Source organism: Mus musculus, chromosome 13, assembly GCF_000001635.26.
Source record: "Mus musculus strain C57BL/6J chromosome 13, GRCm38.p6 C57BL/6J".
In the NCBI taxonomy this organism is placed as follows: Eukaryota; Metazoa; Chordata; class Mammalia; order Rodentia; family Muridae; genus Mus; species Mus musculus.
This window is the reverse complement of record NC_000079.6, coordinates 76,051,484-76,075,972: the sequence shown is the minus strand read 5'-3', so window position 1 is coordinate 76,075,972 and position 24,489 is coordinate 76,051,484. Positions and strand designations below refer to the sequence as shown.

At 41.5% G+C, this 24,489-nt stretch overlaps 2 protein-coding genes and 2 long non-coding RNA genes across 7 annotated transcripts in view; 2 read left to right on the top strand and 2 right to left on the bottom strand.

Annotated features, from left to right (window-relative positions):
* Arsk (arylsulfatase K) overlaps positions 1-15,551 on the top strand; it is a 38,239-nt gene extending 22,688 nt beyond the window's left edge. For 2 of the 4 annotated variants that reach the window (NM_001360843.1, NM_029847.4), the window contains exons 4-8: positions 922-1,198; positions 3,702-3,873; positions 9,114-9,338; positions 10,469-10,693; positions 13,371-15,551. In NM_001360843.1, coding sequence (NP_001347772.1) covers positions 922-1,198; positions 3,702-3,873; positions 9,114-9,338; positions 10,469-10,693; positions 13,371-13,717 — 1,246 coding nt within the window. In that variant the 3' untranslated portion in view covers positions 13,718-15,551. The remainder of the gene's footprint in view (positions 1-921; positions 1,199-3,701; positions 3,874-9,113; positions 9,339-10,468; positions 10,694-13,370) is intronic. The other 2 variants (XM_006517456.3, XM_030247462.1) reach the window with 2 other exon arrangements.
* Gm31161 lies at positions 4,035-7,195 on the bottom strand. The gene is made up of 2 exons (XR_382663.2): positions 5,902-7,195; positions 4,035-4,845 (listed from the first exon to the last, which is right to left on the bottom strand). It is a non-coding gene; the product is annotated as a predicted gene, 31161 (long non-coding RNA).
* On the bottom strand, positions 9,694-10,390 carry Gm41006. Its single transcript, XR_873687.1, has 2 exons — positions 10,229-10,390; positions 9,694-9,807 (listed from the first exon to the last, which is right to left on the bottom strand). It is a non-coding gene; the product is annotated as a predicted gene, 41006 (long non-coding RNA).
* Positions 15,552-18,976: 3,425 nt separating the features above from the next.
* Gpr150 (G protein-coupled receptor 150) lies at positions 18,977-21,122 on the top strand. Its single transcript, NM_175495.2, has one exon. The coding sequence runs from the start codon at positions 19,149-19,151 to the stop codon at positions 20,430-20,432; it is 1,284 nt and encodes a 427-aa protein (NP_780704.1). The 5' UTR covers positions 18,977-19,148; the 3' UTR covers positions 20,433-21,122.
* The last annotated feature ends 3,367 nt before the right edge of the window (positions 21,123-24,489 follow it).

The following is a 24,489-nucleotide window of genomic DNA, read 5'->3' as shown; positions in this document are numbered from 1 at the left end:
AAGGTACTTTGCTTCCTCACATTCACATATCACAGTGTGCTGCTTCCCTGGAGCTCCTTGGACTCTACTCTGAGCACCAGTGATGTTACGCATCTCGTATAGGAATATTGCTTGGCATGGTATAAACAAAAGACTGAGCAGCTAATGTCATGTGCTTTATAGGATAGGGAATTTTTCCCAGAAAATCCAATTTTGGAATTTCACATCTGTAAGAATTAGTTAGAAACTATTAGGTGCAATTCTGCTGAAATCCAACTGTTTGATATCTTTTTTAAAGTATATTAACTATGTACTATCAAAAATATTTTTATTATAGCTGCTTCAGTTTCTTTGTCTACCTTCAATGATCAAGTAGGGGGAAAAGGAAAACTTTTTATTTGTGCTCAATATCCATGGGCCATTGATCATTTTCTGGTCTGAAATTTCTTCTGAGTATTATGTTTTAATATGAAATATAGTTTTGCTGGACTTATTATCTAGATTCTTAAAAAATATTTCTTGTCTGATAGAACATTTTAAAGGCACTTATTAATGGGCACTATAAAGCAAGTTTCTTGGCAATGCTGACTATGCTCCATAAACAACATCAGCTTCATAAACCTGGACATTTCTTTAAAATAACTCTGGCTTGTTTCAAATTGACCTAAGACCAGCTAGCACAACTAAATACCTTTCTCTTAAAAAAAATTAACTATTCTAAGTAACTTGTCCTACTCTTAGAACAAATGAATATTCATTTGTTTTCCATAATTCTTAAATCTATAATACTCAACAGCTTTTTAACTGAGATGTGATACAGTTATCTAAACACTTCCACAAGGGAGTGTTAAAACCATTTCCCCTGTTGCTTTCCAGCATTTGGTTAGCTAGTTTCTAAGGTTGCATGAATGTTTTCTGACACATGTCTTCTTACACCCTCAGTAACCGTGTGGAAGCATGGACAAGAGATGTTGCATTCTTGCTCCGACAAGAAGGCAGACCCATAATTAATCTTATCCCTGATAAGAATAGAAGGAGAGTGATGACCAAGGACTGGCAGAATACAGACAAAGCAATCGAATGGCTAAGACAGGTTAACTACACCAAGCCATTTGTCCTTTACTTGGGATTGAATTTGCCACACCCTTACCCTTCACCATCTTCAGGAGAAAACTTTGGCTCTTCTACGTTTCACACTTCCCTTTACTGGCTTGAAAAGGTAAAGTATTCTATGTGTGCTCAAAAGCAGACACTGAGATATGGAAAGTCACCTGGCATTAGCTCATTCTTACTTTTATTATTCTCATGGAAAAATTAGGGACTTATACTTTTAAACTAAGCCAATTTGTTCAAGGGATAATATTTTTGTTCAAAGGATAATATTTTTGAAATAAAATATTAGAGCTTGCTAACTATATAGAGGTGCATGTGATATGTCTATGAAAAGGAAATAAAAGACATTATCTTTGGAGTGCATGTAGGCCTCACTTCCTCCAGTTCATGATGGTAAAAATAACCATACAAAATGAAACTATGAAAAACCTTCGTTGTCAAAGGAAAAGATTATCATTTTTTTCTCTAGAAACATTGAAAATATCTGTCAAAATATTTAAAATTTTGCTTTGGATTGTCAATAAAAATAGAAATAGCAAAATGTATTATTTAGTATACTGTACTGAAAACAGAAGTTCTTAGGCTCAGTGTTGTAAAAAGCATACTAGGTACAGTGTGAGCAGTGCCTGCCTTCCCCTGTGCAGCTGACCTGCAGCAAGCATCTTCTATTGGCTTGGCAAATTGTCATATTTTTTCTCTATTTGGATCACCTCCTATATTTTACTTTTTGGCTTCCAATGTAAATATATCTGCAATAGTTCCTTTAAGTTGAACATTTTCACCAGTGCCTCTCCTGCTTGAATCTTGATCCTTTTCAAACTGGTTTACCTACTTAGATAGAAGTCCTGTCCCTAAGTTCCTTTCACAATGAATCTGGATTTTTGGGGATGACAGCACTGTCAGCATCCAAGATCAGCCTTTTCTTCTATAATTTCATATGTGTATGATCTGAATTCACTCCAGTCTTAGTGTGTTTCCTTTCTTTGGTGAATAGTCATCCTTATTGAGTTTTCTTTCATTCCACTTTTGTGAATTGTCACTGGGCGACAAATCTATCCTCCTATTAACCTTTGAGGAAAGCCAGGGAAAACCCCAAACACCCCAGCTCCAGATAGCATAAATAAGTTTTACTCAGCCCATTGCTAACTCAGAGAATTGTCATGCATCATAGCCATTTGTTTCTTTTCTTTCTTTTTATTTTATTTTATTTTTGTTTTTTTATTGGATATTTTCTTTATTTACATTTATGTTTTCCCCTTTCCAGATTTCCCCTTAGGAAACCTCCTATCCCATCCCCCTCCCCCTGCCTCTGTGAGAGTGCTCCCCCACCCACCCACCCACTCCTGTCTTCCCGCCCTGGCATTCCCCTACACTGGGGCATCGAACACCCTCAGGCCCAAGGGCCTCTTCTCTCACTGACGTCCAACAAGATGTCTTCTGCCACATATGCAGCCAGAGCCATGGGTCCCTCCATGTTTACTCTTTGGTTGGTGGTCCAGTCTCCGGGAGCTCCAGGGCGTCTGGCCCTTTGACACTGTTGCTCCCTCCACGGGGCTGTGAACAGCCTTCAGCTCCTTTAGTCCCTTCTCCAACTCCTCCATCAGGGACCTGCTCTCAATCCAATGGTTGGCTGCGAGCATTAGCCTCTATATTTGTCAGGCTCTGACATATCAGCCATATCAGGCTCCTGTCAGTGAGCACTTCCCAGCATCCACAATAGCGTACTGGTTTACTAACTGGATGAATCTGCAGGTAGGGCAGTCTCTGAGAAAGAAATTAGGGAAACAACACCCTTCACAATAGTCACAAAAAATATAAAATACCTTGGTGTGACTCTAACTAAGCAAGTGAAAGATCTGTATGATAAGAACTTCAGGTCTCAGAAGAAAGAAATCGAAGAAGATCTTAGAAGATGGAAAGATCTCCCATGCTCATGGATTGGCAGGATTAATGTAGCCAAAATTGCTATCCTGCCAAAAGCAGTCTACAGATTCAATGCATTCCCCATCAAAATTCCAACTCAATTCTTCAGAGTTAGAAAAGGCAATTTGCAAATTCATCTGGAATAACAAAAAACCTAGGATAGCAAAAACTATTCTCAACAATAAAAGAACCTCTGGGGAAATCACCATGCCTGACCTCAAGCTGTACTACAGAGCAATTGTGATAAAAAAAAAAAAATTCATCATACTAGTACAGCGACAGACAGGTAGATCAATGGAATAGAATTGAAGACTCAGAAATAAACCCACACACCTATGGTCACTTGATCTTTGACAAGGGAGCTAAAACCGTCCAGTGGAAAAAAGTTTCAGTGTCGCTGGTTTTATGTGGAGGTCCTTGATCCACTTGGACTTGAGCTTTGTAAAGGGAGATAAGAATGATCAATTTGCATCCTTCTACATGTTAACCACCAGTTGAGTCAGCACAATTTGTTGAAAATGCTGTCTTTTTATCCACTGGATCAGCTCCAGGTGCAGATGGAAACCAGAGGCTATTCTTTCCCGTCATTCTATGTAGGAAACATTTTGAAGTTCACCACAGATACTCATTGGAAGAAAGGGATATTTTGATTTGCAAATGTAAAGCTTTTTCTTCTTCCTTTTCAGGTAGCTTATGATGCAATCAAAATCCCAAAGTGGTTGACTTTGTCACAAATGCACCCTGTGGATTTTTACTCCTCCTATACAAAAAACTGCACTGGGAAATTTACTGAAAATGAAATTAAGAACATTAGAGCATTTTATTATGCTATGTGTGCTGAGACAGATGCCATGCTAGGTAGGTGGTATAATTAATACACAATTTCATAAAGAAAATATTTTTCCAACAAGTTGTGCTACTTGGGGTTTGCAGGAGCATCCTCAGATATCTCACGAAGCAGTTGCTTAGATACCTAGGACTTAGAACTTTGAGACTCTTGACTCACAAAAATAACAGAATAAAGGGCCCTTTGTATTTTAATCATTCGTAAGTTCTCAGATTTGTTCATACATAAAGCAGTGTCATAGAAAGCTATTTTCTTTGAAACAAAATACAATTGGCCTTGAACAGGTCTGCACTTTGCTGAACACAGTCATGTGGTAGGTAATTATAAGGCAGCTTACTTCTAAGAGATGAATTGTTTGACACTCCAAACACTGATGGAGAGGAATAAATTTGGTGATTCGTGACCATGAACTCCTTCTATGGAACCTGAGGATTTGCTGAAAGGTCCTCAGAAGCCCAGTGGATACACTCAGAGGAATTCAGAGTAGAAAATCTTTTTAATTTTTCTTTAAGCATGTTAATTTCTTACACACGCTTTGTATCATTAGCTGTCAAATAATATTTTTATGTAAAGTTAGAAAAATACACTGTTGATAATAGTTGTAGATGAAATTATTTCTATAAAATCATTCATGTATATTAAAGTGAGAAAATTTCAGTACAAATTTTATGATTACTGGGAACGTCAGTCTTAGGAATGAGGCAGATGATAAGTTAAGGTGTTGTAGAGAGAGCTTAGAACCAATGTTTGCTTCACTGTATCACTTTAAACATGTTTAAAATGCATTCTAGAAGCTGATGGTATAGCATAGTAGTTGTTCAGAGTAACTGCTGCTCTTGGAGAAGACCCATAGGTCAATCTATAGTTCCAAATACATTCTGTTTTTAGTGTCAAGCCAGTGTAAATCTAATTCCAGTTCTGTTTACTGTATTCTTCTCACTCAGAAAGATCAACAGATGGCCATTCAGCATGTACATAGTATCCTAGAAGAAAACATTAATACTCTAAAGGCTAAGACTCATAGCCAAGAGGACAAGAAATATATTACCACTAATTTATAAGTCAAAATTGGGAAGCTATTATCATTAAAATGTTAAATAATATAAACATTAAATATAGTCCCATTAATTTATGAGATCTGTAAATTTGTTGCTGATTTCCTTATTAGTTCAAATATGTGAGGAAAAAATATGTTCAGTTTAAATAATTAACCTCTCAATATTTACTCTCTTGTTGGTTTTACTAAATATGTACCAGTCTCATTTTAACACCTCTAATTTTTTTTAGACAGAGACTTCTTTGTTAGTGTTTATAAACTATTTCCACACTTGTAATACCTACAAACAAATTCATCCTCCATAGATTCTTTAGAGTAAGAGGCACCTACAACTCTGATCCATTTCCTCTGATGACTGCAGTCACTGGGTTTCTTGACACTCAGAGGACAAACCTGCCACCATAAGATGACTGTGGAAGGGTGGAAGGGTTCTCGCTGTTGGCTGGAGTACTGTCTCCAGTTTCTACTGAAGAAACCGTGTTTTTAAAAACAACAGCTTTGATGACAAGTTATTTTCACACCCTTGTTTCATTTACTTTGCTACATTCTGAGATAACTGCATTGGTAAAAGTGTGGGCAGCACTTCTTTCTACACACCAAAACACTTTGAGAATAACCACCCAGTGTTGTTAGAAGTACTCAATGAGTAAATAGAATGCAACAGAAAGAAAAAAGGAAGGCATGTGGATACATTATTTACATAATCATTGTAAATATGAAAAAGTAACAAGGACTTTCCAAGTTTTCATGGAGGGGCGGGTGGAAAAAGAGAGAGACAGAGAGGGGGGGGGAGTTGTCAGGGGGTCATGTTGCCCAGACTAACCTTGAATCTACTATGTAGCAGAGGCTGGCCTTGAATTCCTGATTCTTCTTCTGCTGTCTCCCAAGCATTAGCATCATTACATACCACCACACCTGGCCCCATGTTCTCCCCCACTAGGACAGTAGGACAGTAATATTTTAAGTGTTTCCTTAGCCATACCTCCATCTGACAGTTGAGTTGTACTTCACTGATATTTCCTGATGCTGGGGAATGTCTAGTCACCTCCATCTTCAAATTGCTTTCAAACATTTGCAAGTGCATCTACTAAAGTGAAACAGTGCATACTCCATGCTGCTGTAGGGAGTGAGATAGTACAGCTCATGAAGTGTCTTCACAGAAAAGAAAATTAGCAGATGCTCATAGATGAGCAGACCGTGGTAAATGTGATGTAAATAGTGGAAGGTATAGATGAAAGTAAATGGTGAATTTTCTTATTTTAATTCACATAGAAATAATGTTATAGAAATGATTTTACCCACAACTTTTATCAGCAAATGATTTTTTTTCTAACTTTAAATTTACATTTTCTTTTTTCCTAACAGAGTATCTGGGGTAGATGCTTCTGAGAATATGGTTTGTGAGCCAAAAACTGGGGGAAAAGTCAGCCATAGCAAAAAGGATATTCTTGGCAGATGAAGCATAAAATATAAAGGCCCTGGGATGGAGAAATAATTGTAATGTCTTAAATTAATGTGTTATTTCTATTTTATAATGAATAAGATTTTAAATATACCTTTTTAAACTTTATATGCTTTATAACTTATACTTTTTAATCCCTGTACGTTAAGAAAGAAATACACAGAAAGAATATAATTTCTTAATAGTTTTCAACATAATGCCCAGAACAGTAGCTGATAGCTCAGGATTCATCAAACAAACACAGTGCAGCCAGCAAGACGGAGCAGTAAAGTGCATGTCACCAAGCACATGGAGGAAGGAAAGAACGACCTCCCAGAGTTGTCCTCTGACCTCAGCCCTGATACTATGGCTCATGTGTGCATATAGATGAGCATACATATAGCTAACCACTAGGGTTCATAATATATTGCTGTAGTTGTGAACAAACCACAGGGAGCTTAGAGAGCGAGTGACTGGGTGTGGAGGAGCAGAAAATGTAAATGTTGCTTTTGTTTCCTCAGAGGCAAGATGTAAATGTAGTTTTTATTTGCTAGATGTTGTCTCAAAGGCTTATTGCTGAATATGCTTACCCTTTCTACCTCTTTCTGAATTCTGGCCGGCTGGATCAACTCAGTTGTTCTAGATCAAGTTCCTCTCCGAGCTGGCTGATTCAATCTGGCTTCTCTCAGATTCTCACTGAATTGTTCTTGCTTGGCCTCAAGCTAACTCTAGAATTCTAGAATTCTGTTCTAATCTTATGGCTCCTTCTCATTCCCTGGCTCATTCTGTCTTCACCAGCAACCTGTCTGTATAAAACTGTCCTGGTAAAACTGTTCTCGTTCTCTCTCTCTCTCTCTCTCTCTCTCTCTCTCTCTCTCTCTCTCTCTCTCTCTCTCTCTCTGTGTGTGTGTGTGTGTGTGTGTGTGTGTGTGTGTGTGTGTGTGTGTTTCTCTTTTAAGTCACCTCCCTTTCCTGTGGTATTTTTGTGAAAGTTGGGTATATCCTATCTCCTCTCACTGATTCTGTCAAATCTTTCATCACTTTGTCTACCTCTGAATTAAACATTACTTTCAAACATGATTGCTTTCTTCTAGAAACTAACCTTACCTACATTATTAGGAATTAAAGGTGTGTAATAAGGGCATGTCTATATTTCAGCCAGAGGTATTAAAGGTGTACATTAAGAACATAGCTGTATTCCACCTGGATCACATCAACCTAGGTTTTGTTTATGAATACTCACTCAAGGAGCCAAATTGCTGTATCAATTTTCCTCTGCAAGAGGTGTCACCAGCTAATACTTGAGCTTGCTCACAAAAGAAGGGTGAAAACATGACAGAAATGTAGGAGAAAGGGCATTCACACAGAGGCAAAAAGCATAATCTAATACACTTTTCAGGATATACTGTGTGGTCTAGGACTACTGGATTTACCAAATGTTGAGGATGCTAAGTATAGAGAACTTAAGATGAAGAACTTGTGTGTCCTGCTAAAGAATTAGACAGAGGGAAGCTGCAGAAGATTTAAGTCCAAGGACACACTACTCTAAACATGCCTAATATTATCTGAAGTTTTAATTAGACATGTGAAAAGACCAGGTTGTCAGATTTTTTAGGAATAGGATATCCAAAAAAAAAAAAGAAAGAAAGAAGGAAGGAAGGAGAGGGGAGAGGAGAGGAGGGGAGGGGAGGGGAGGGGAGGGGAGGGGAGAGGAGAAAAGAAGAGAGGGGAGAGAGAGAGAGAGAGGGAGGAGGGGAGGGGAGGGGAGGGGAGGGGAGGGGAGGAGAGGAGAGGAGAGGAGAGGAGAGGAGAGGAGAGGAGAGGAGAGGAGAGGAGGGGAGGGGAGGGGAGGGGAGGGGAGGGGAGGAGAGGAGAGGAGAGGAGAGGAGAGAAGAGAAGAGAAGAGAAGAGAAGAGAAGAGAAGAGAAGAGAAGAGAAGAGAAGGAGAAAGAGAAACGTGTACCAGGAATACTATTGAGGGGAAAGAGGAGTGGTTTCAGACATGATTAGTAAGCAGTTCTTTAACTCTATAGAGCATCGGACCTCAACTCTGACTGGACCTACAATATGTGTATCTAATATAGACTTTGGCACTCCAGAATTCAAGATCTACCAAAATGAAAATAATTTTTCTTTTATTTTGATTTCATAATTCCAGTGAGGAGCAACTTCCAAGTCAAAGAGACAAGGCCTCTCAGAATGTTGCTGCTCAGTTAACTAAGTCATGGCTTGTGTGGCTCACCCTTTTTTTTCTTCTTCTTCTTCTTTATGGGTAGAATATCCATAATTTTAAGCCAGTTTTAGGAGCAGAAAAGGGCAGTTGGGTAAGGGGCTAGGATCAAAGGTAGCATGGAAGTTCTGAGTGCTCATACCTCTTCTTATTGTGCAGAAATTGTGGCTAAGTAGTGATATCCATCTTTGTTAACATCTGAATCATGCCCGTAGTGACTCCAGACTTGTCTGTCTGTCCTCATGTGAGGCACTAAAAGGAAGAAACCCTTCTAGCCTAGGAGTTCTCTGACAGGACCATAGAACTCAGGACAGCAAGACACCAGCTAAAGCAGCCGAACAAGTGATCAGATAGACACTGTCTGTTCCCCTTCCTCTCTCCAGTCTGTCAGCTGAGGAGAAAGCATGTGCAAACTGTAGGCTTTATTCAGATGGTAAGAAATATCCCAACAAACTCAGTCCACTTGTGTGATGAACTAAAACACAAGCTAAAACTAATTTTTCTTGATTTTTTTTTATGGTAGGTGAAATTATTTTGGCTCTTCACAAGTTAGATCTTCTTCAGAAAACTATTGTTATATATACCTCAGACCATGGAGAGATGGCTATGGAACACCGCCAGTTTTATAAAATGAGTATGTATGAAGCTAGTGTCCATGTTCCTCTTCTGATGATGGGACCAGGAATTAAGGCCAACCTACAAGTACCAAGTGTTGTTTCTCTTGTGGATATCTACCCTACTATGCTTGGTAAGTACTGTGGTTGTGTTTGTAATACTGAGAAAAAAACACAAGCAAAGTATTCAGAATCCTCCTGCCTTGAGCATCTCACTCATAAAGTCAGAAAGACAAGGATGATGGCTCACAGTCCTATGGCCTTCAAGGATGATGGCTCAAAGGTATATGGCCTTCATTATATTCTCTTCAAAAGATTCACAATCAGGATATGACTATAACTTTATTTTATTTATTTATATACAACATTCAACTTTCTACCACTACCTCCCTAAAATATAAGTATTTCCACTATGGAATCTTTTATCCACCTTTTACAGGGTGTATTGGTTACATTTCTGTTGCTGAGACAAAGCTCGTTGGCCAAGGCTACTTTTAAAAGAAAGCATTTAATGGGCTTAGTTTTTCAGAGGGTGAGAGTCTGTGATGATGGAGCACAAACATAGTATAGTGGCAGGAACAACTGAGACATCTTGATCCACATCTGTGAGGCAGAGAGAACACACTGTGAACCACACCTCAGGTATTCTCTGACAGAAATATAGAATTCAGGACAGCAAGACATTGGGTAAAGAAGCTAAACGGATTATCTAGTATATACCGTCTGTTCCTTTTCCTCTCTCCATTTGAAAGCCTGCCCTCAGTGACACATCTCCTCCAACAAGGCTACATCTCTTTTTGTTTGTTTGATTTTTGGTATGGCCCTGGCTGTCCTGGAACTCACTCTATAGACCAGGCTGGCCTCATATATACTAATTTTGACTGAGGGACCGTGTATGCCAGACACTGTTCTCAAATTTCAAGTTATTTAATTTTCACCAAGACTGAACATTTCAGATAAAAGTACTACTATACTATTATTATATCTCTCGCAGGAATGAGGAAACAGTCAGAGGAGTTACTACCTTACTCGGGCTAGCATGGTCATGGTGTGAGCACCTCAGTCTAAGAAGTTAGGCTGCAAATCCATGTGATCTCCATTCTGCAACCCGTAGTGATGGGATGGTGTTTCTGAATGTTCAAATAATTTCAAAAAGAATTAACACAAAAATGAACAAAATATAATAATAATAATAATATAATAATAATAATAATAATAATAATAATAATAATAATAATAAAAACACTTTCCTTTTGTTTTGAAGACATTGCTGGGATTGCTCTGCCTCCAAATCTGAGTGGATACTCCTTGTTGACGCTGTTGTCAAATGCATCTGCAAATGAACAGGCATTCAAATTCCACCGTCCACCTTGGATTCTGAGTGAATTCCATGGATGCAATGCAAATGCTTCTACCTACATGCTACGAACTGGCCAGTGGAAGTACATAGCCTACGCTGATGGTGCTTCCGTGCAGCCTCAGCTCTTCGGTAAGCTGCTTGATACAGATTACGTGCAATGAGCAGATCTGCACCCTATGCTTGAGAGAGTCAATAATTGTTTTTGAAATAAATGAATACCTGTTGCTTCTCAGGATGGGATAGGCTACAGTAGGCCACCCCAGTCTCATGGTTTAGAGTAAGTGTTTATTTAGATCTAGTCTCAGTTTATAAAACCCACATGTACTCTCTAGTCTGTTGTGGGGAAATGGGCTATGCACAGACAGTCTGGTCTCCAGTCGAGCTGAGGTGTGGATCCCCGGTACCCAGTGGTGGTAATTCCCACCTAACGTGGGACAGAAGGCGTTCCCTTATGTCTCCTGGACACCTGGCTTCTGTGGAAGTTACTGCCCCCGCAGCCCCCACAGGAGAATTGTGGCTTTTAGTCACATACACAGTGTCCCAAGCTTCTGACCTTCAGGCTAGACTCTTCCCAGTTACCTAGCAACAACACGATAACAGCTCCAGCCACAGACTCTCACCTGCATGGGAAACTCTCTCCCTCTGCCCTCTCTCCAGGCCGAGGGTGTTGCTCCGGGACCCCTGGTATGGGGGGCTGCCCCTTGTCCATCCCCCCGCCGAGTGGGATCAGTAGCTTCACACAGCCAGATGCTCACCCAGGGTTGAGTGGAAAGCGTCCGGTAGTCCTCCCGCGTCTGCCTACCCAGAGCACAGGAACTGCGGCCAGACATGGGCTCTCTCCCTTCCCCCTCTTCCCTTACACCGCCTTAGGGCCCACAGTCTGTGACTGCTGATGGTGGTATGAGCTGTCAGTGTTCCATTAATGAAAGAGGAGCAGCTGCCTCGCACATCAGCACCTGAAACCAGAGCCAGCACAGAGCCTGCTATCCAGATCTCATTGAACCTTGTTCCTTGGAATGACCTTCTGATGCCTGTTGTTTCTTCATCGCCAGTCAGCATTCTCAGTATACCTACGTTTTATCGATTCCAGATGACTGACGCCTAGCTCTTGGGAAGTCCCCACATTCTAACTACATCATTTAATGTCACCACAATGCTATGAGATTGCATCCTTCACTTTACAGAGAAGCAAACTGGGGGTCAGAGAAAGTCTGACAGACATGCAGGGCCTCAGAACTAAGAAGTCATAAAACTATAAGTTCAGCATAGATTTATAAGCTTCTCAACCCACTGAATAGCATTTTTTTAATTTATTGTTTTTCTTATCTTTTCTCCCCATGTTCTCGACCATATAAAATAGGGTCAAGGCCATTATTAATATTTACTGCTTCCTAAGCTTGAATCCTAGTTACAAATATAAAAATTATTAATTAGAAATAATTCTTTAGGTGCCAAAATTACTTGAGGTTTAAGAACCGGGAGACCTGGCTTCCATCAGAGAAACTCACGTACATTAGACATTGTTGTTAAATGAAATCTGCAGAACTCCTACATCCGGCCCAGCAAACCTAACCACAGTCACTCCAGCTCAGCGCCATGTAATCAAGCTGTCTTTCATAACAGCTAATCCCAAGGGTCTCACATCTTAGCAGCTGTCTATAGTGAGTCCTCCTCCATTTGACCATTGATTAAAAAATGATGGTGTCTGTTCCTGTTTTCTGATTTCTTCATACTTTCTTGGCTTGAAAACCTTCCTCTTCCCTCTCTTCCCCCTCTTCCTCCCACATCAGCTCATCATTGTACTTTGTCTGTTTTTAAGTAGACATTTAATTCATTAACAAACCACTAAAGGAAATCCATCGGCATCTTTACAGTTGTTGAAATCTTTGGCTTTAAAAGATATTCTGCAAACAGCCAAACGTGACTGAAGAGTCAATAGGTGTACCAACCATGACATCCATGGTTCTTGGATTCAGTTAGCGAGAATTTCATTGAGGATTTTTGCATCGATATTCATAAGGGAAATGGTCGGAAGCTCTCTTTCTTTGTTGGGTCTTTTGTGGTTTAGGTATCAGAGTAATTGTGGCTTCATAGAACGAATTGGGTAGTGTTCCTTCTGTTTCTATTTTGTGGAATAGTTTGAGTTAGGTCTTCTTTGAAGGTCTGATAGAACTCTGCACTAAACCCATCTGGTCCTGGGCTGAGACTATTAATGACTGCTTCTATTTCTTTAGGGGCTATGGGACTGTTTAGACCTGATCCTGATTTAATTTTGGTACTGTCTAGGAATTTGTCAATTTTGTCCAGGTTTTCCAGTTTTCCTGAGTATAGCCCTTTGTAGTAGGATCAGATGATTTTTTTGGATTTCCTCATGTTCTGTTGTCATGTCTCTCTTTTCATTTCTGATTTTGTTAATTAGGATGCTGTCCCTGTGCCCTCTAGTGAGTCTGACTAAGTGTTTATCTCTCTTGTTGATTTTCTCAAAGAACCAGCTCCTAGTTTGGTTGATTCTTGGTATAGTTCTTTTTGTTTCCACTTGGTTGATTTCAGCCCTGAGTTTGATGATTTCCTGCCATCTACTCCTTCCTTCACAATCACTGACTTAAAACATAATGAGTCATTATGCGATTATGTAATCTTAGGAGAACATGGTTATGAATGTGGTACGCTGCTAATGTGAATGCATACTGCCCATCTTACACCAAGAAGAAAGGAAAATGAAAATAAATCCTAATATGTTATCTGTCACAATGATATTCTAGCAAAACTATTTTAGCACATAACTGTTTTATTTCTTTTCTTTCAGATCTTTCCTTGGATCCGGATGAGCTAACAAACATTGCTACAGAATTTCCAGAAATTACTTATTCTTTGGACCAGAAGCTTCGTTCTATTGTAAACTACCCTAAAGTGTCTGCTTCTGTCCATCAGTACAATAAAGAACAGTTTATCATGTGGAAGCAAAGCGTAGGGCAAAATTACTCAAACGTTATAGCACACCTCAGATGGCATCAAGATTGGCAGAGAGATCCAAGGAAGTATGAAAATGCAATCCAACATTGGCTCACAGCCCACTCCAGTCCACTGGCTAGCAGCCCAACCCAGTCCACCAGTGGCTCACAGCCCACTCTTCCCCAGTCCACCAGTGGCTAGCAGCCTACTCCAGTGACCAGTGACTCATAGCCCACTCTTCTCCAGTCCACCAGTGGTTAGCATCCCACTTCAATCCACCAGTAGCTCACAGCCTACTCTTCTCCAGTAGCAGTAGACAATAATAAAACTTTCTCAAGCTATATGTGAATATGTTGGTACATACTAAACTGAATCAGCCTTAACAATTATTAAAATTACTTATTTTCAAAATATGTACTATATATTACTTGCCAATGAATACAGAATTCATATTTTCAAAACTAGTTATACTAAGACCTTATTGTTGCAGACCTCTGACAGTTTAACGTCAGAAGTATTTAAAGAATAGAAGCAAGCATTCTTACTGTTTCCCTGGATAATACAGAATATGAAATATTTTAACAACTATCAGTTGTTATTTATGAATCATGATGTCTCGTGACTGACTAGTTTTTTGGTAAAACTCTTTGGAAGTATTTGATGTGTTAGAACTATTTAATGGGACATAGACTCTGAATATAGTTGATTTTACTTTCTGTTGTTTAAAAAAAGAAAAAAAAGAATATGAAGTCCCCTTCCTTTCCTGGTTAACTTCCTTCAAAGGGCAACCACAATCTCCTTGCTTGTATCTTATTGTGAACAAGCTATAGTCACCAACCAAATGGATATATTCTTTACACATGCATGCAGGCATATACACAATTGATAATGTGCTATATAGTATTTCTTTTGGCACATTGTGTTCTGGCTGTTATTTTCTAGTTCCAATTAACAATAGATGCTGAGGAGTAAAATTGCTGAACCAGAATCTATAAAAATGTCTGTAGATTTTCCCAAGTTGTTTCTAAAGAAGTGCCAGCTGTTGGCATTCCCACCAATAGGTAGCAAATATTTTATTTTTACTTATTGTGAGTACTGAAATTTTTTTTCATAGATCTAATAACCACTAAAATTTGCATCAAAACGACTCCCACTATGTCTGTTGGCCATTTTCTCTGTAGGTTGTTAGCATTGTTTTGTTTTGTTTTTTTCTGTCATACATATGTTTTTAGATACTAACCTTTTGAAAAGCAAAAGAGAAAAAAAGGACTTGCTACTCATCAGAGGACTAAGATCCAAGTATTGGCACCCACACAGTGGCTCACAACTTGTGTGTAACTCCAATTCAGGGGAGCCAGTGCTCTTTTCTGGCCTCCAAGGATGCCAGGTAAACATGTAGTACACAGACAAAATGCAGTCAGGACACTCATTCATATACAATTTAAAAAATAATAAACAAATATATTTTTAAAAATACTGGAAATAATATTTTTCTAGCTTGTCTTTTGATATTGACCTGGAGGAAATGTGTATTTTCTTAATTATAAATCTTTGTATCAAATAAATATGATTTTTAAAATTAAAATATTCTTTAAAATGTTTATCAATCTCTATTTTGTGCCTTTTAGAATCTGTGTCCTATTAGAAAGTTCTTCTCTCTGATCTTCATAAAGTTTTGGTTTTAGCCCTTAGATCTTTGATCCATGTAGAATATTTTTCATATTAAACATCTAACTTTAGTTTTCAATGTTGCTGTTTTCTTCAGTTTTGTTTAAGTGCTAAGAGATTAACCTTTTGGGGTGGGGGGTAACTGTACCTTCTCCTACTGCACTTCATCATATAACATCTTAGGTTGAATCATCATTTTTCCTCCTCTGATCTGATTGACCGTATCCAGGTCCCATGAGTCCTTTCTGAGTCTTCTGCTTCTTCCATGTAGACGTCCTGCCAACCTGGGGCCCAGTGCCACATGTAGTATTCTCTTTTGTCCCAGCTACTCTTGTTTAATTTTTTTCATACAAATTTGGACTAATTATCAAAATGTATAATTCTTTTTTTTGTTGTTGTTCATTCACTTGTTTTGTTTCTTGAGACAGGGTTTCTGTGTATGGCTGTGGCTGTCCTGGAACCTAATTTTTTAGATTAGAATGGATTTGAACTCAAAGATCTGCCTGCCACTGCCCTGAGGTCCCCTTTAAAATCCTTTTAAATGACGTAATTAAGTTTATAGCCTAATTTAGAGAGAATGAAGTTCCTGACGACAGAATATAGTCTACTTTCTCTCGTTGTTCACCCCTTGGCATAGAGGCCAGCCTGGGCTACTGAGACCTTGTCTAAAAGGGGAAAAAGAACACCCATTCACAAGGATGCCTGAGCACTATCTCATGTCTTGACTATGTCTGTAAAGCCCTACTGTCAGTGATCCCAATGTGAAGCTGGTGTGAATGTATTCCTAGTTGTTCCATTATTTATTCTGTTTTGTTGTGGAGTATCCACGAGAGAAGACTGGCTAGACATGGATTTAGGCCAATATCAAGCAGGCAACTACACTAGGTGTTCAAAATCCCAATGTCGCTCCAAGCCTTTCTCAGAGTGAGCTTTTAAGCTCAAAAAAGCATGTCCTAGGTTGACATGCTTCAGTTAACAAGAGCAGAGTTACAGAAGCTGAAAAGCAAGGTTAATACATGTTGAGACTTTCTGAGAACTTTGGACTTTAACAGATTAGCCTTGGTTTTCGTTTTGAAAGGCGGTGCTTGTGTTACAGCCTAAATGGTACTACCATTATGGAAGTTGTGCTGAGGCCTGTGGGCCTACTAAGTCTGGGGCCTGTTCAGTTTCTACTTCAATAGGCCATCCTTTGTCTCATTCTTTTTTATTGTCTATGAACACTGTGTTCCTTTCATACTGAACCCTTTTACTATTTCCAGTCACTTTTCCTTTTTTAATTTATTTTTATTGTTATTTATTATTTTTTTAAAATAATGTGTATAATGTTTGTGAGCATGTCTGTGGAGGCCAGAAGACAACTTGGGAATCAATCTCAAGAGGAGGCTCCAAGGCCTGACACTGTTACTGATGCTATGATGTACTTAGAGACAGGAGCCTAGCATGGCCATTCTCTAAGAGGCCCAACAAGCAGCTGACTGAGACAGAAGCAGATACTTACACCCAACCAATAGACTGAAGTCAAGGACCCCTATGGTTGAATTAGGGAAAGGCTGAGAGAAGCTAAGGATGAGGGCAACCCCATAGGAAGACCAACAGTCTCAACTAACTCGGACCCCTGAGACAGTGTGTGCTAGCTTGTCCAACCCCACCCCCACCCCACCCCCAGACACATAGACAGCAAAGAACTACCTGGTCTGGCCTCAATGAGAGAAGATGCGCCTAACCCTCCAGAGACTTGAGGCCCCAGGGAATGGGAGATTTGCTGGGGTATGTGGGGTGTGGGGACATCTTCTTGGAGACGGGAGGAGGAATGGGATAAGGAACTGTCAGAGGGCAGAATAGGAGGGGGATAACGACTGAGCTGTAGAAAAAAAGATTAAAGGTAATATTTTTTAAAATAGGAGGAGGAGGAGGAGGACATGGGGGAGAAGGCCAGGACCAGCTTGTCCTATGGGTTTTGCAAGGCCACAACTGATTCTGGCAACCCAAGCAGCAGTGGTTGCCATTTACCCTGGAAAACAACTATTTTTTTAAAATCAATATTTTATCAAGTCTTTCTAAAGTTCGATGGAATAAACTTTCAGTGGTAGAATCTTGGTATATTATTTATGAGAATATTCCAACAAACTGTGGAATTACTTTGAGAAATAATTGAACTAACGTTTGGTAAGGCAGTCATGGGTTGCCAGGTGCTGCTCAGAAATGAAAGACTGGAGCACACGGTACCAAGAAACTCTTCATTGTAGCCACTGTTCCTCTTCCTTCATGTTCCAGCAAAGAGAGACATCAGCATCCACACACCCTCAGACCCTACTGGGCTCTTCTAGATGATACTGGCACCAAAGGCATGAAAAGCATCTTATGTGATACATTTATAGTCAGGACCAGAACTTTGCTCAAAGTTATCTGATATGCCTTAAATTGGTACTAATTCATCAACTGGACATATATTGACTGATTGATATCTGCCATGTATCAGGACCAATATGAGGATCTGGATAGATAATGAAAAACGACACATGTCTCCAGCCAAAATGATAGACCTTAGGAAAATGAGATTTCTACAGCAACCAGCAGGGTGGTACGAATCCTACCAAGTCCCCCTAATTCATGCATCTGTAGGTTGCAAACATTCCCACAGCTTGGGAAGCAACAGACACCCATTCCTCCCTGGCCCAAGACCAGGAAGTACAAGAAATTTTACTTTCACCATGATTAATTTGATGGATGCACAAACTGATGCTTCCAACGGGAAAAGTGAATTGTTTGTGAAATGAGGCTAAAAGTGGCAGCATTAAATCTAAACCATTTCCTGTGAACTGGATTTCTTTTTTAAAAATTGGCTGCTGTATGGTTTTCTTAGTCACCTTTTCTCTGGGCTTATTGGAGGCGTAGTCCCTCCCAGCAACCTCCCATCTGCTGGAAAACAGAATCAGGAGACAGAGAAGCCCGCGTGACACATCCATCACTAGAAGAAAATACTAGGAAGGACTCAATCCATGAACCACCATTTGTATAAAAATCTGGTAGTACTGTCTTCAGACTGACAAAATGAGTTTTGCATCACTGAGAGGAGAGAGCGGCTGCCATCCCCTGATGCTAGTAAAGAGAGTACTGGAAAGCATCTGCAGACCTCTCTGTTCCTAATTGCCAGGCAAAGGGAGGGCCCATAGTTCTCTCCGGATTAAAGTCCTAGCACTGCAGGCAGAGGAAGGTATACCCCTATCAAAGGCTCACCTAATGACTCTGCTCAAAAAGCTATTACTACTATTTAGGACTGGTTGTAGTTCTGTGGTAGACTGCTGGCCCAGCAGGGTCGGAAGTGGAGAAATAGAGGAACCCTGCTTGGTTTCTTGTGTCCTTGTATTTCTCAAGCTAGCGCAGACGTATGGCATTACAAAAAAAAAAATTCTTTTCTTTTTTTTTTTATCAAAAGTAGCATTTGTAATTTTTCCTGTTAGCAATCACACAATTAATTGTTGGGGGTGGGGATACTATCTCAGCCGAGGAACTATCTATCTCATAATTGATTCTGAGTTAACATTAGTTAGCCTTTGCAGTGGTCACATGCACAACTTTCTTTCTGGCTATATGTCACAGGGCAAGATTTCCAGAGCCTAGAGGTCCACGGATGCCACTGAGGGAGGCGGCTGTGTGGATTAGAAAGATGCTCTGCTGGGATGGGGGGGGGGGCAGTGGGGAGGGGGAGGAAGCGAAAAGCGGAGAAGGTGGAGAATAGGGATCATGTGTGTTCCTCGAATATACAACCCACATTTGAGTGACAAATACCAAGAACAACCTATACAAACAACTAAGCGCAAATCCACGCGTATCCATCTCACCCTGGGTGTGTGTGCTTTTTCAACTAACTTTGGGAAATCGCCGAGACCCAGCGGTGTGGCCCGCGCCACCTCTCATAGACTTTGGCCTTTTAAGCGGTATCTCTCTTTCCTCCGGATTAAGGATGGAAGATCCTTTCAGCCTCGCAATTCTGAATCCCGCATCCAACCTTTCTGTACCCACTCAGCCAAGCTGGAGTCTCAACCTGACTTCTGAGCAAGGAGCCTCTGTCCCAGGACCGCATTCGCCTCCACGCGGGCCACCCAGCCACCGGATCCATCTGGTCTTCTTGGGGATCATCCTGGTGGCCGCGGTAGCTGGCAACACCACTGTGCTCTGCCGCCTGTGCGGCGGTAGCAGCGGACCCTGGCCGGGTCCCAAGCGTCGCAAGATGGACTTCCTGCTTGTGCAGCTAGCAGCGGCTGACCTGTACGCAAGTGGAGGAACAGCATTGTCGCAGCTGGCTTGGGAGCTGCTGGGCGACCCGAGACCGGCTCTGGGCGACTTGGCTTGTCGCCTTTCCCATCTGCTGCAGGCATCGGGGCGGGGCGCCTCCGCCCACCTGGTGGCGCTCATTGCCTTGGAGCGCCAGCTCGCGGTGCGCATTCCTCAGGGCCCTCAGTTGCCAGCACGTGCCCTGGCTGCCCTGAGCTGGCTGCTGGCTCTGCTACTGGCGCTGCCTCCGACCTTCGTGGTGCGCTGGGATGCTCCTCCATCTTCAACCGCCAATGCCTGGCCAGGGAAGCATTGCTGCAGGGGCATCTTCGCGCCCCTGCCGCGCTGGCACCTGCAGGTCTACGCGCTCTATGAAGCTATCGTGGGCTTCGCGGCGCCGGTCGCTCTCTTAGGCTTCTCTTGCGGCCACCTGCTGTGTGTCTGGTGGCAGCGTGGGTCTCAGGCTCCGGTGGCTAGGATGCCCTGGTCGCCCAGTATGGCCAGAGCCTCCTTGCCCAGCGCGTTGCCCCAAGCCAAGGTGCAAAGCTTGAAAATGAGCCTGGCGCTGGCACTGCTCTTCGTGGGCTGCGACCTGCCCTACTTCGCCGCTCGCTTGGCAGCCGCCTGGTCATCGAAGCCCGCGGGTGACTGGGAGAGAGAGAGCCTGGTGGCGGCGATGCGCGTCCTAGAGGTGGCCAACAGCGCCATCAACCCTTTGATCTACCTTTTCTTCCAGGCGGGCGACTGCCGTCTCTGGCGGAGGCTGCGGAGGCGCCTAGGAGTTCTGTGCTGCGTGCGGGAGGAAGAAGCCGATATCAGCGAATGGGCTGGGGACCACCAGGCACTCCACCGCCATCGCTGGCCCCACCCTCATTATCACCATGCCCGGCGGGAGGAGCGGAACCAGGGCTGCCTGCGCCCACCCCCGCCACGCCCCAGACCGCCGCCCTGCTCCTGTGAAAGTGCCTTCTAGGAACTGCTGAACGGACAGGTCCTTGGCCACTGTAGCACAGCCTTCAGACAACGGAGGGTGTAAGTGATCTGCCTAAGTCACCAAGAGTGGAACTGTCTGCAGGAACTACTGAAGCGGCCCGCATCCTGTATGCGACAGTTATTTCCTTCTAGTAAGGGCATGATTTTCACTTCCCGTTAGTTTTCTTCCCTCTGGTTCCTCTCATAACGCCCATTTTGAGGAGACCAAACTCTTGGAAAGTTGTAAAACAAACAAACAAACAAAAAAAAAAACCAAAACAAAAAACTGAGTTCCAGAGTCAATGTTTTTGCGATTCTCTTTTATACTCCCACTACGTTCTAGATTAGACAATTCATTTTAACTAAATTGACAAATTTTCATTCGTTGCTATTATGTTTGTAGTGATTTTGAATTGTGCTTAAATCAAGTGCATCTTTGGGGAGTAGCAAATTTGATGTTCCTTCCGAGAGGAAAATCCCCATAATGCTCTTCCTGGGGAGATCTGGAGTGCTGTTAGCAGCACTGTAGGAAAGTGATCATGCTGTCACGTTAGCGACAGAGCATTTGAAAAATAAAAGCATTTCCCACGTAGCAGCTACAACATTTCTTTAAAACGTAGTAATGTGCTTTCTGGGAGGAAAATAGGTGTGGCTTTTATTTCCAACTTTCACATCAATAAAAACTGAGAATACAGGAGGAGCACATACGCTTCTTTTAGTCCTTTCCAAGCATGCCTGTATTCTGTTAGACATAGAGCTATTGTGCCCAGACCAGCTTCTAAGTTTGTCCACATTAAGCTCCTAAAGGCAAAGTCTTGAGGGAAAGTGTCAATTCGATGTGGCAGGATGGTACTTACTGTTCAAGTGCTCTGAGATCTGCAGGAGAAAGCTCTGTGTAGGTAGAGAACTGTTTAAAAACAAACCTAAACAGGTGAAGTAGAGGCCCTGCCAGTGATCCCAGCACCCAGGCAGGAGCATTGTCTTGAATTTGAGGCCAACATCGACTAAGTAGTGAGTTTTGGAATAGTCTGGACTACATAGACTCTTTGTCTTAAACAAACAAAAAAAATGTCTAGCTTATTCATGTGAGTCAGAGAGGATTAAATCAGGGAACAGTTGATGCATGACCTCTTCCTCTTCACTGTTCTTGCTTCTAAGGGAAGTCGTAGGATTTCTGAGCACCATACAATGTCCTGCACCTGAGAACTCACATCTTTCACAAAACTTGAGTTCTTGTCCATAAGTAAATGTGCCACTAAGAGGCAGAGGGGAAGGGACTGGCTAAAGGTTGTTTACACAAGTCATAATCTGTGAGGATTGTGTTTTGTTCGTGGATAATTATATACTTCTACAACATGTGAAACATAGGAGCCACTCAGTGCAGATTTGTTGCATAATTTAGCAAAACTTGATATAGGTAGGTTACATAAAAGATAAGCTAAAGGAAATCTCCATTCCTCCAGAATACTATTTCTTAGCAGATATACCAGTTAAGCCCATGGTAAGTCCTAGTAGAAGGGACCCAGGTCTGTCCTCCTTTGTACTAGTTGGATATTTGGAGCCTGGAGGTTGGCATCATCTTCCCTGGAGAGGCTAGCTTATCTAGCTGTGAGCTGCCAAGAAATGGCAGGTGCAGAACAGCAGCTACTCAAGGTACTTTTATCCCACTTGCTCAACCCAGCAATAATCCCAAGGTGTTCTTCTATGAGAACCTAGTATGGGTTTCACCTAACAAGAATGTGTCCTTGCGCCAGCTTTCCATGGATTCAACATCATTTCCCCTACTCTCTTGCCCCTGGAAAGAACCTTGCTATAACAGAAAGAAGTCTGTCCAAGGAAGGTCTGGAATTCACTAATGCTCAGAAAACTCTCTAAGCACCTTCTGGGTGAGCTAGCTGGACCTGTTGATAGAAGCCAGACAACCCTGTCTTATATGAGGACATGGATTCTTCTATCTAAACTTGGGGTAAATTTGGCTCTGAGTGTTTGATTCTTAATCTTTTCCACTGAAGGTCAGCTATGTGACAACTTGGTCAAAAGGACCCTCTAGTATATTTCTCAAGCTCCCTCTGCACCTTACTGCTCTGTTCAAAATGGCAGAAGTGAGCATGTTACTCTTGTTCTGTCCTTCACCAGTCTTCTAGCATTGTGATTCATGCAAAGTGAGGCACATTCAGTGCAGAGTAGACAATAGACAGAATCTATTACAAAGTAAAGTGGTCTGTTCTCAAGATCTGAAAGTGGCCAATGGCCCAAGAGACCACTGTGGGGAAAGACTCAATGTATGAGAGCAAACAAGGACCTAAGAGAGCATCAAGAAGGGAAATACTGTCAAAATGTGAGAGTAGAAAATGGACAGAGATAATTGTGGAGGAAAGCGCGCTCAAGGGGAGAGACTGGACAATGAACATAAAGACCATTGTTCCATACTATATTTTAAGGCAGACTTTATATCATGTCTGAAACAGACTACTTCCTAAAGGGCATCTTCTTGTCCAGATGATTGATAGGCCCTTTGGACTAACTCTTGGATTAGCTATCAAGAAAAGGGACAATGTCATCTCTGTTTTTTTCTTTTACCAGAAGTCCTTCCATTAGATGGTAACCTTATAAACTCCCTGGGCGTTTAGAATGTCATTTCTCCACCAAAGACCAGAGATAAAACTCAGATCTCATTATTTTTACCATTAATCAAAGCCCTACAGTTTCTGCTCCTGGTTTTACAAGCTGCTGACTAAAATGGAAGGGTCAATCCTAAAGAGCTTTCAAGACTTAAAATCTGACTAGCAATGTGACAGCAGGACATGACACAAGGGAACATGGGTCATTCTCCAGCACACAAATCCCTTCTTTACAGCCATTTCCTGCCCACAGGGGCAGTCTCCCCAACTGAATGCTATGCTGGTAGAGTGGAGATTCGGAAAACTGTTTTGCCCTTGGTTGAGGCTAAAAGATCCTGGGAGACACTTTCTCTTCCTTAGGAATTTGGAAAATAAATGATACTGAGCAGCAGATGGTCCTTGCTTTCGTTGATCCTCCCTACCTTGATGAGTATGTTATAGTGTGAAAAATAGATCAGGCAAAGAGAGAATTCAAGATTCTTAACAAATCCTAGCCTGATTTACAGCTGTTAGAGTCCAAGAATCACTGAAGGAAGACCTCAGATTCAAATAGTATGCGAAAGGCAAAGAGCAGAAATTACTACCATTCAGGGGTCAACCATCCATCAAAATGATTATGACCAGTGGAGCTTTTAGGCCCCCTTTTATATAGGAATAGGGGAATTTTCTAGAAGAGCAAGGTAACTTCTAACATGATTGATAGGGGGTAAAACAGTGACATTAGTACAAGTTTGATTGGTTGCTGTGTTAATTCTATTATAACTGATGGTACCTTGAAGAATTTTGAAAGCCAGCTCAGTTCTGGCCTTTTTAGTACTTCCAGCTAGGTTTCCCGGGAGCTGACTCAGCTCCAAAACTTATCCTCCCTAAGTCAGGGCCATCATTAACTAAAATGCCCATTGTTAATGGCTCCTTCTGAGGAACCAAGTATGTGTACTGGGGAATTGAAAATTTTTATTCCCAAGGTTTTTAGACCTCACAAGAGTTACTTTTACATTCATTAATTAACATTTATTAACTGTTTTATGCCAGGAGATATGCTAAGCATTGGAAAAACTAAAATTAACAATATACTTTTGCCTCAAAGAAACAAAATGGGCAGATGTAGGAGACAATCTGACAATTATAACTCAATGCCATGGTTTTGATAAGTTATTCTCAGTCAGTATTCATATACTCTGATCTCAAGGCAGAGGGAAGGGAGAAAAGAGAGTGTGCATTCAGAGAGAGAGAAAATTCAGAGAGAGGGAGAGGAGAGGAGAGGAGAGGAGAGGAGAGGAGAGGAGAGGAGAGGAGAGGAGAGGAGAGGAGAGGAGAGGAGAGGAGAGGAGAGGAGAGGAGAGGAGAGGAGAGGAGAGGAGAGGAGAGGAGAGGAGAGAAGAGAAGAGAAGAGAAGAGAAGAGAAGAGAAGAGAAGAGAAGAGAAGAGAAGAGAAGA

Bases quoted from the DNA above. Each gene is read 5' to 3' on its own strand.
- Gpr150 (NM_175495.2), top strand. From the start codon at position 19,149: ATGGAAGATCCTTTCAGCCTCGCAATTCTGAATCCCGCATCCAACCTT.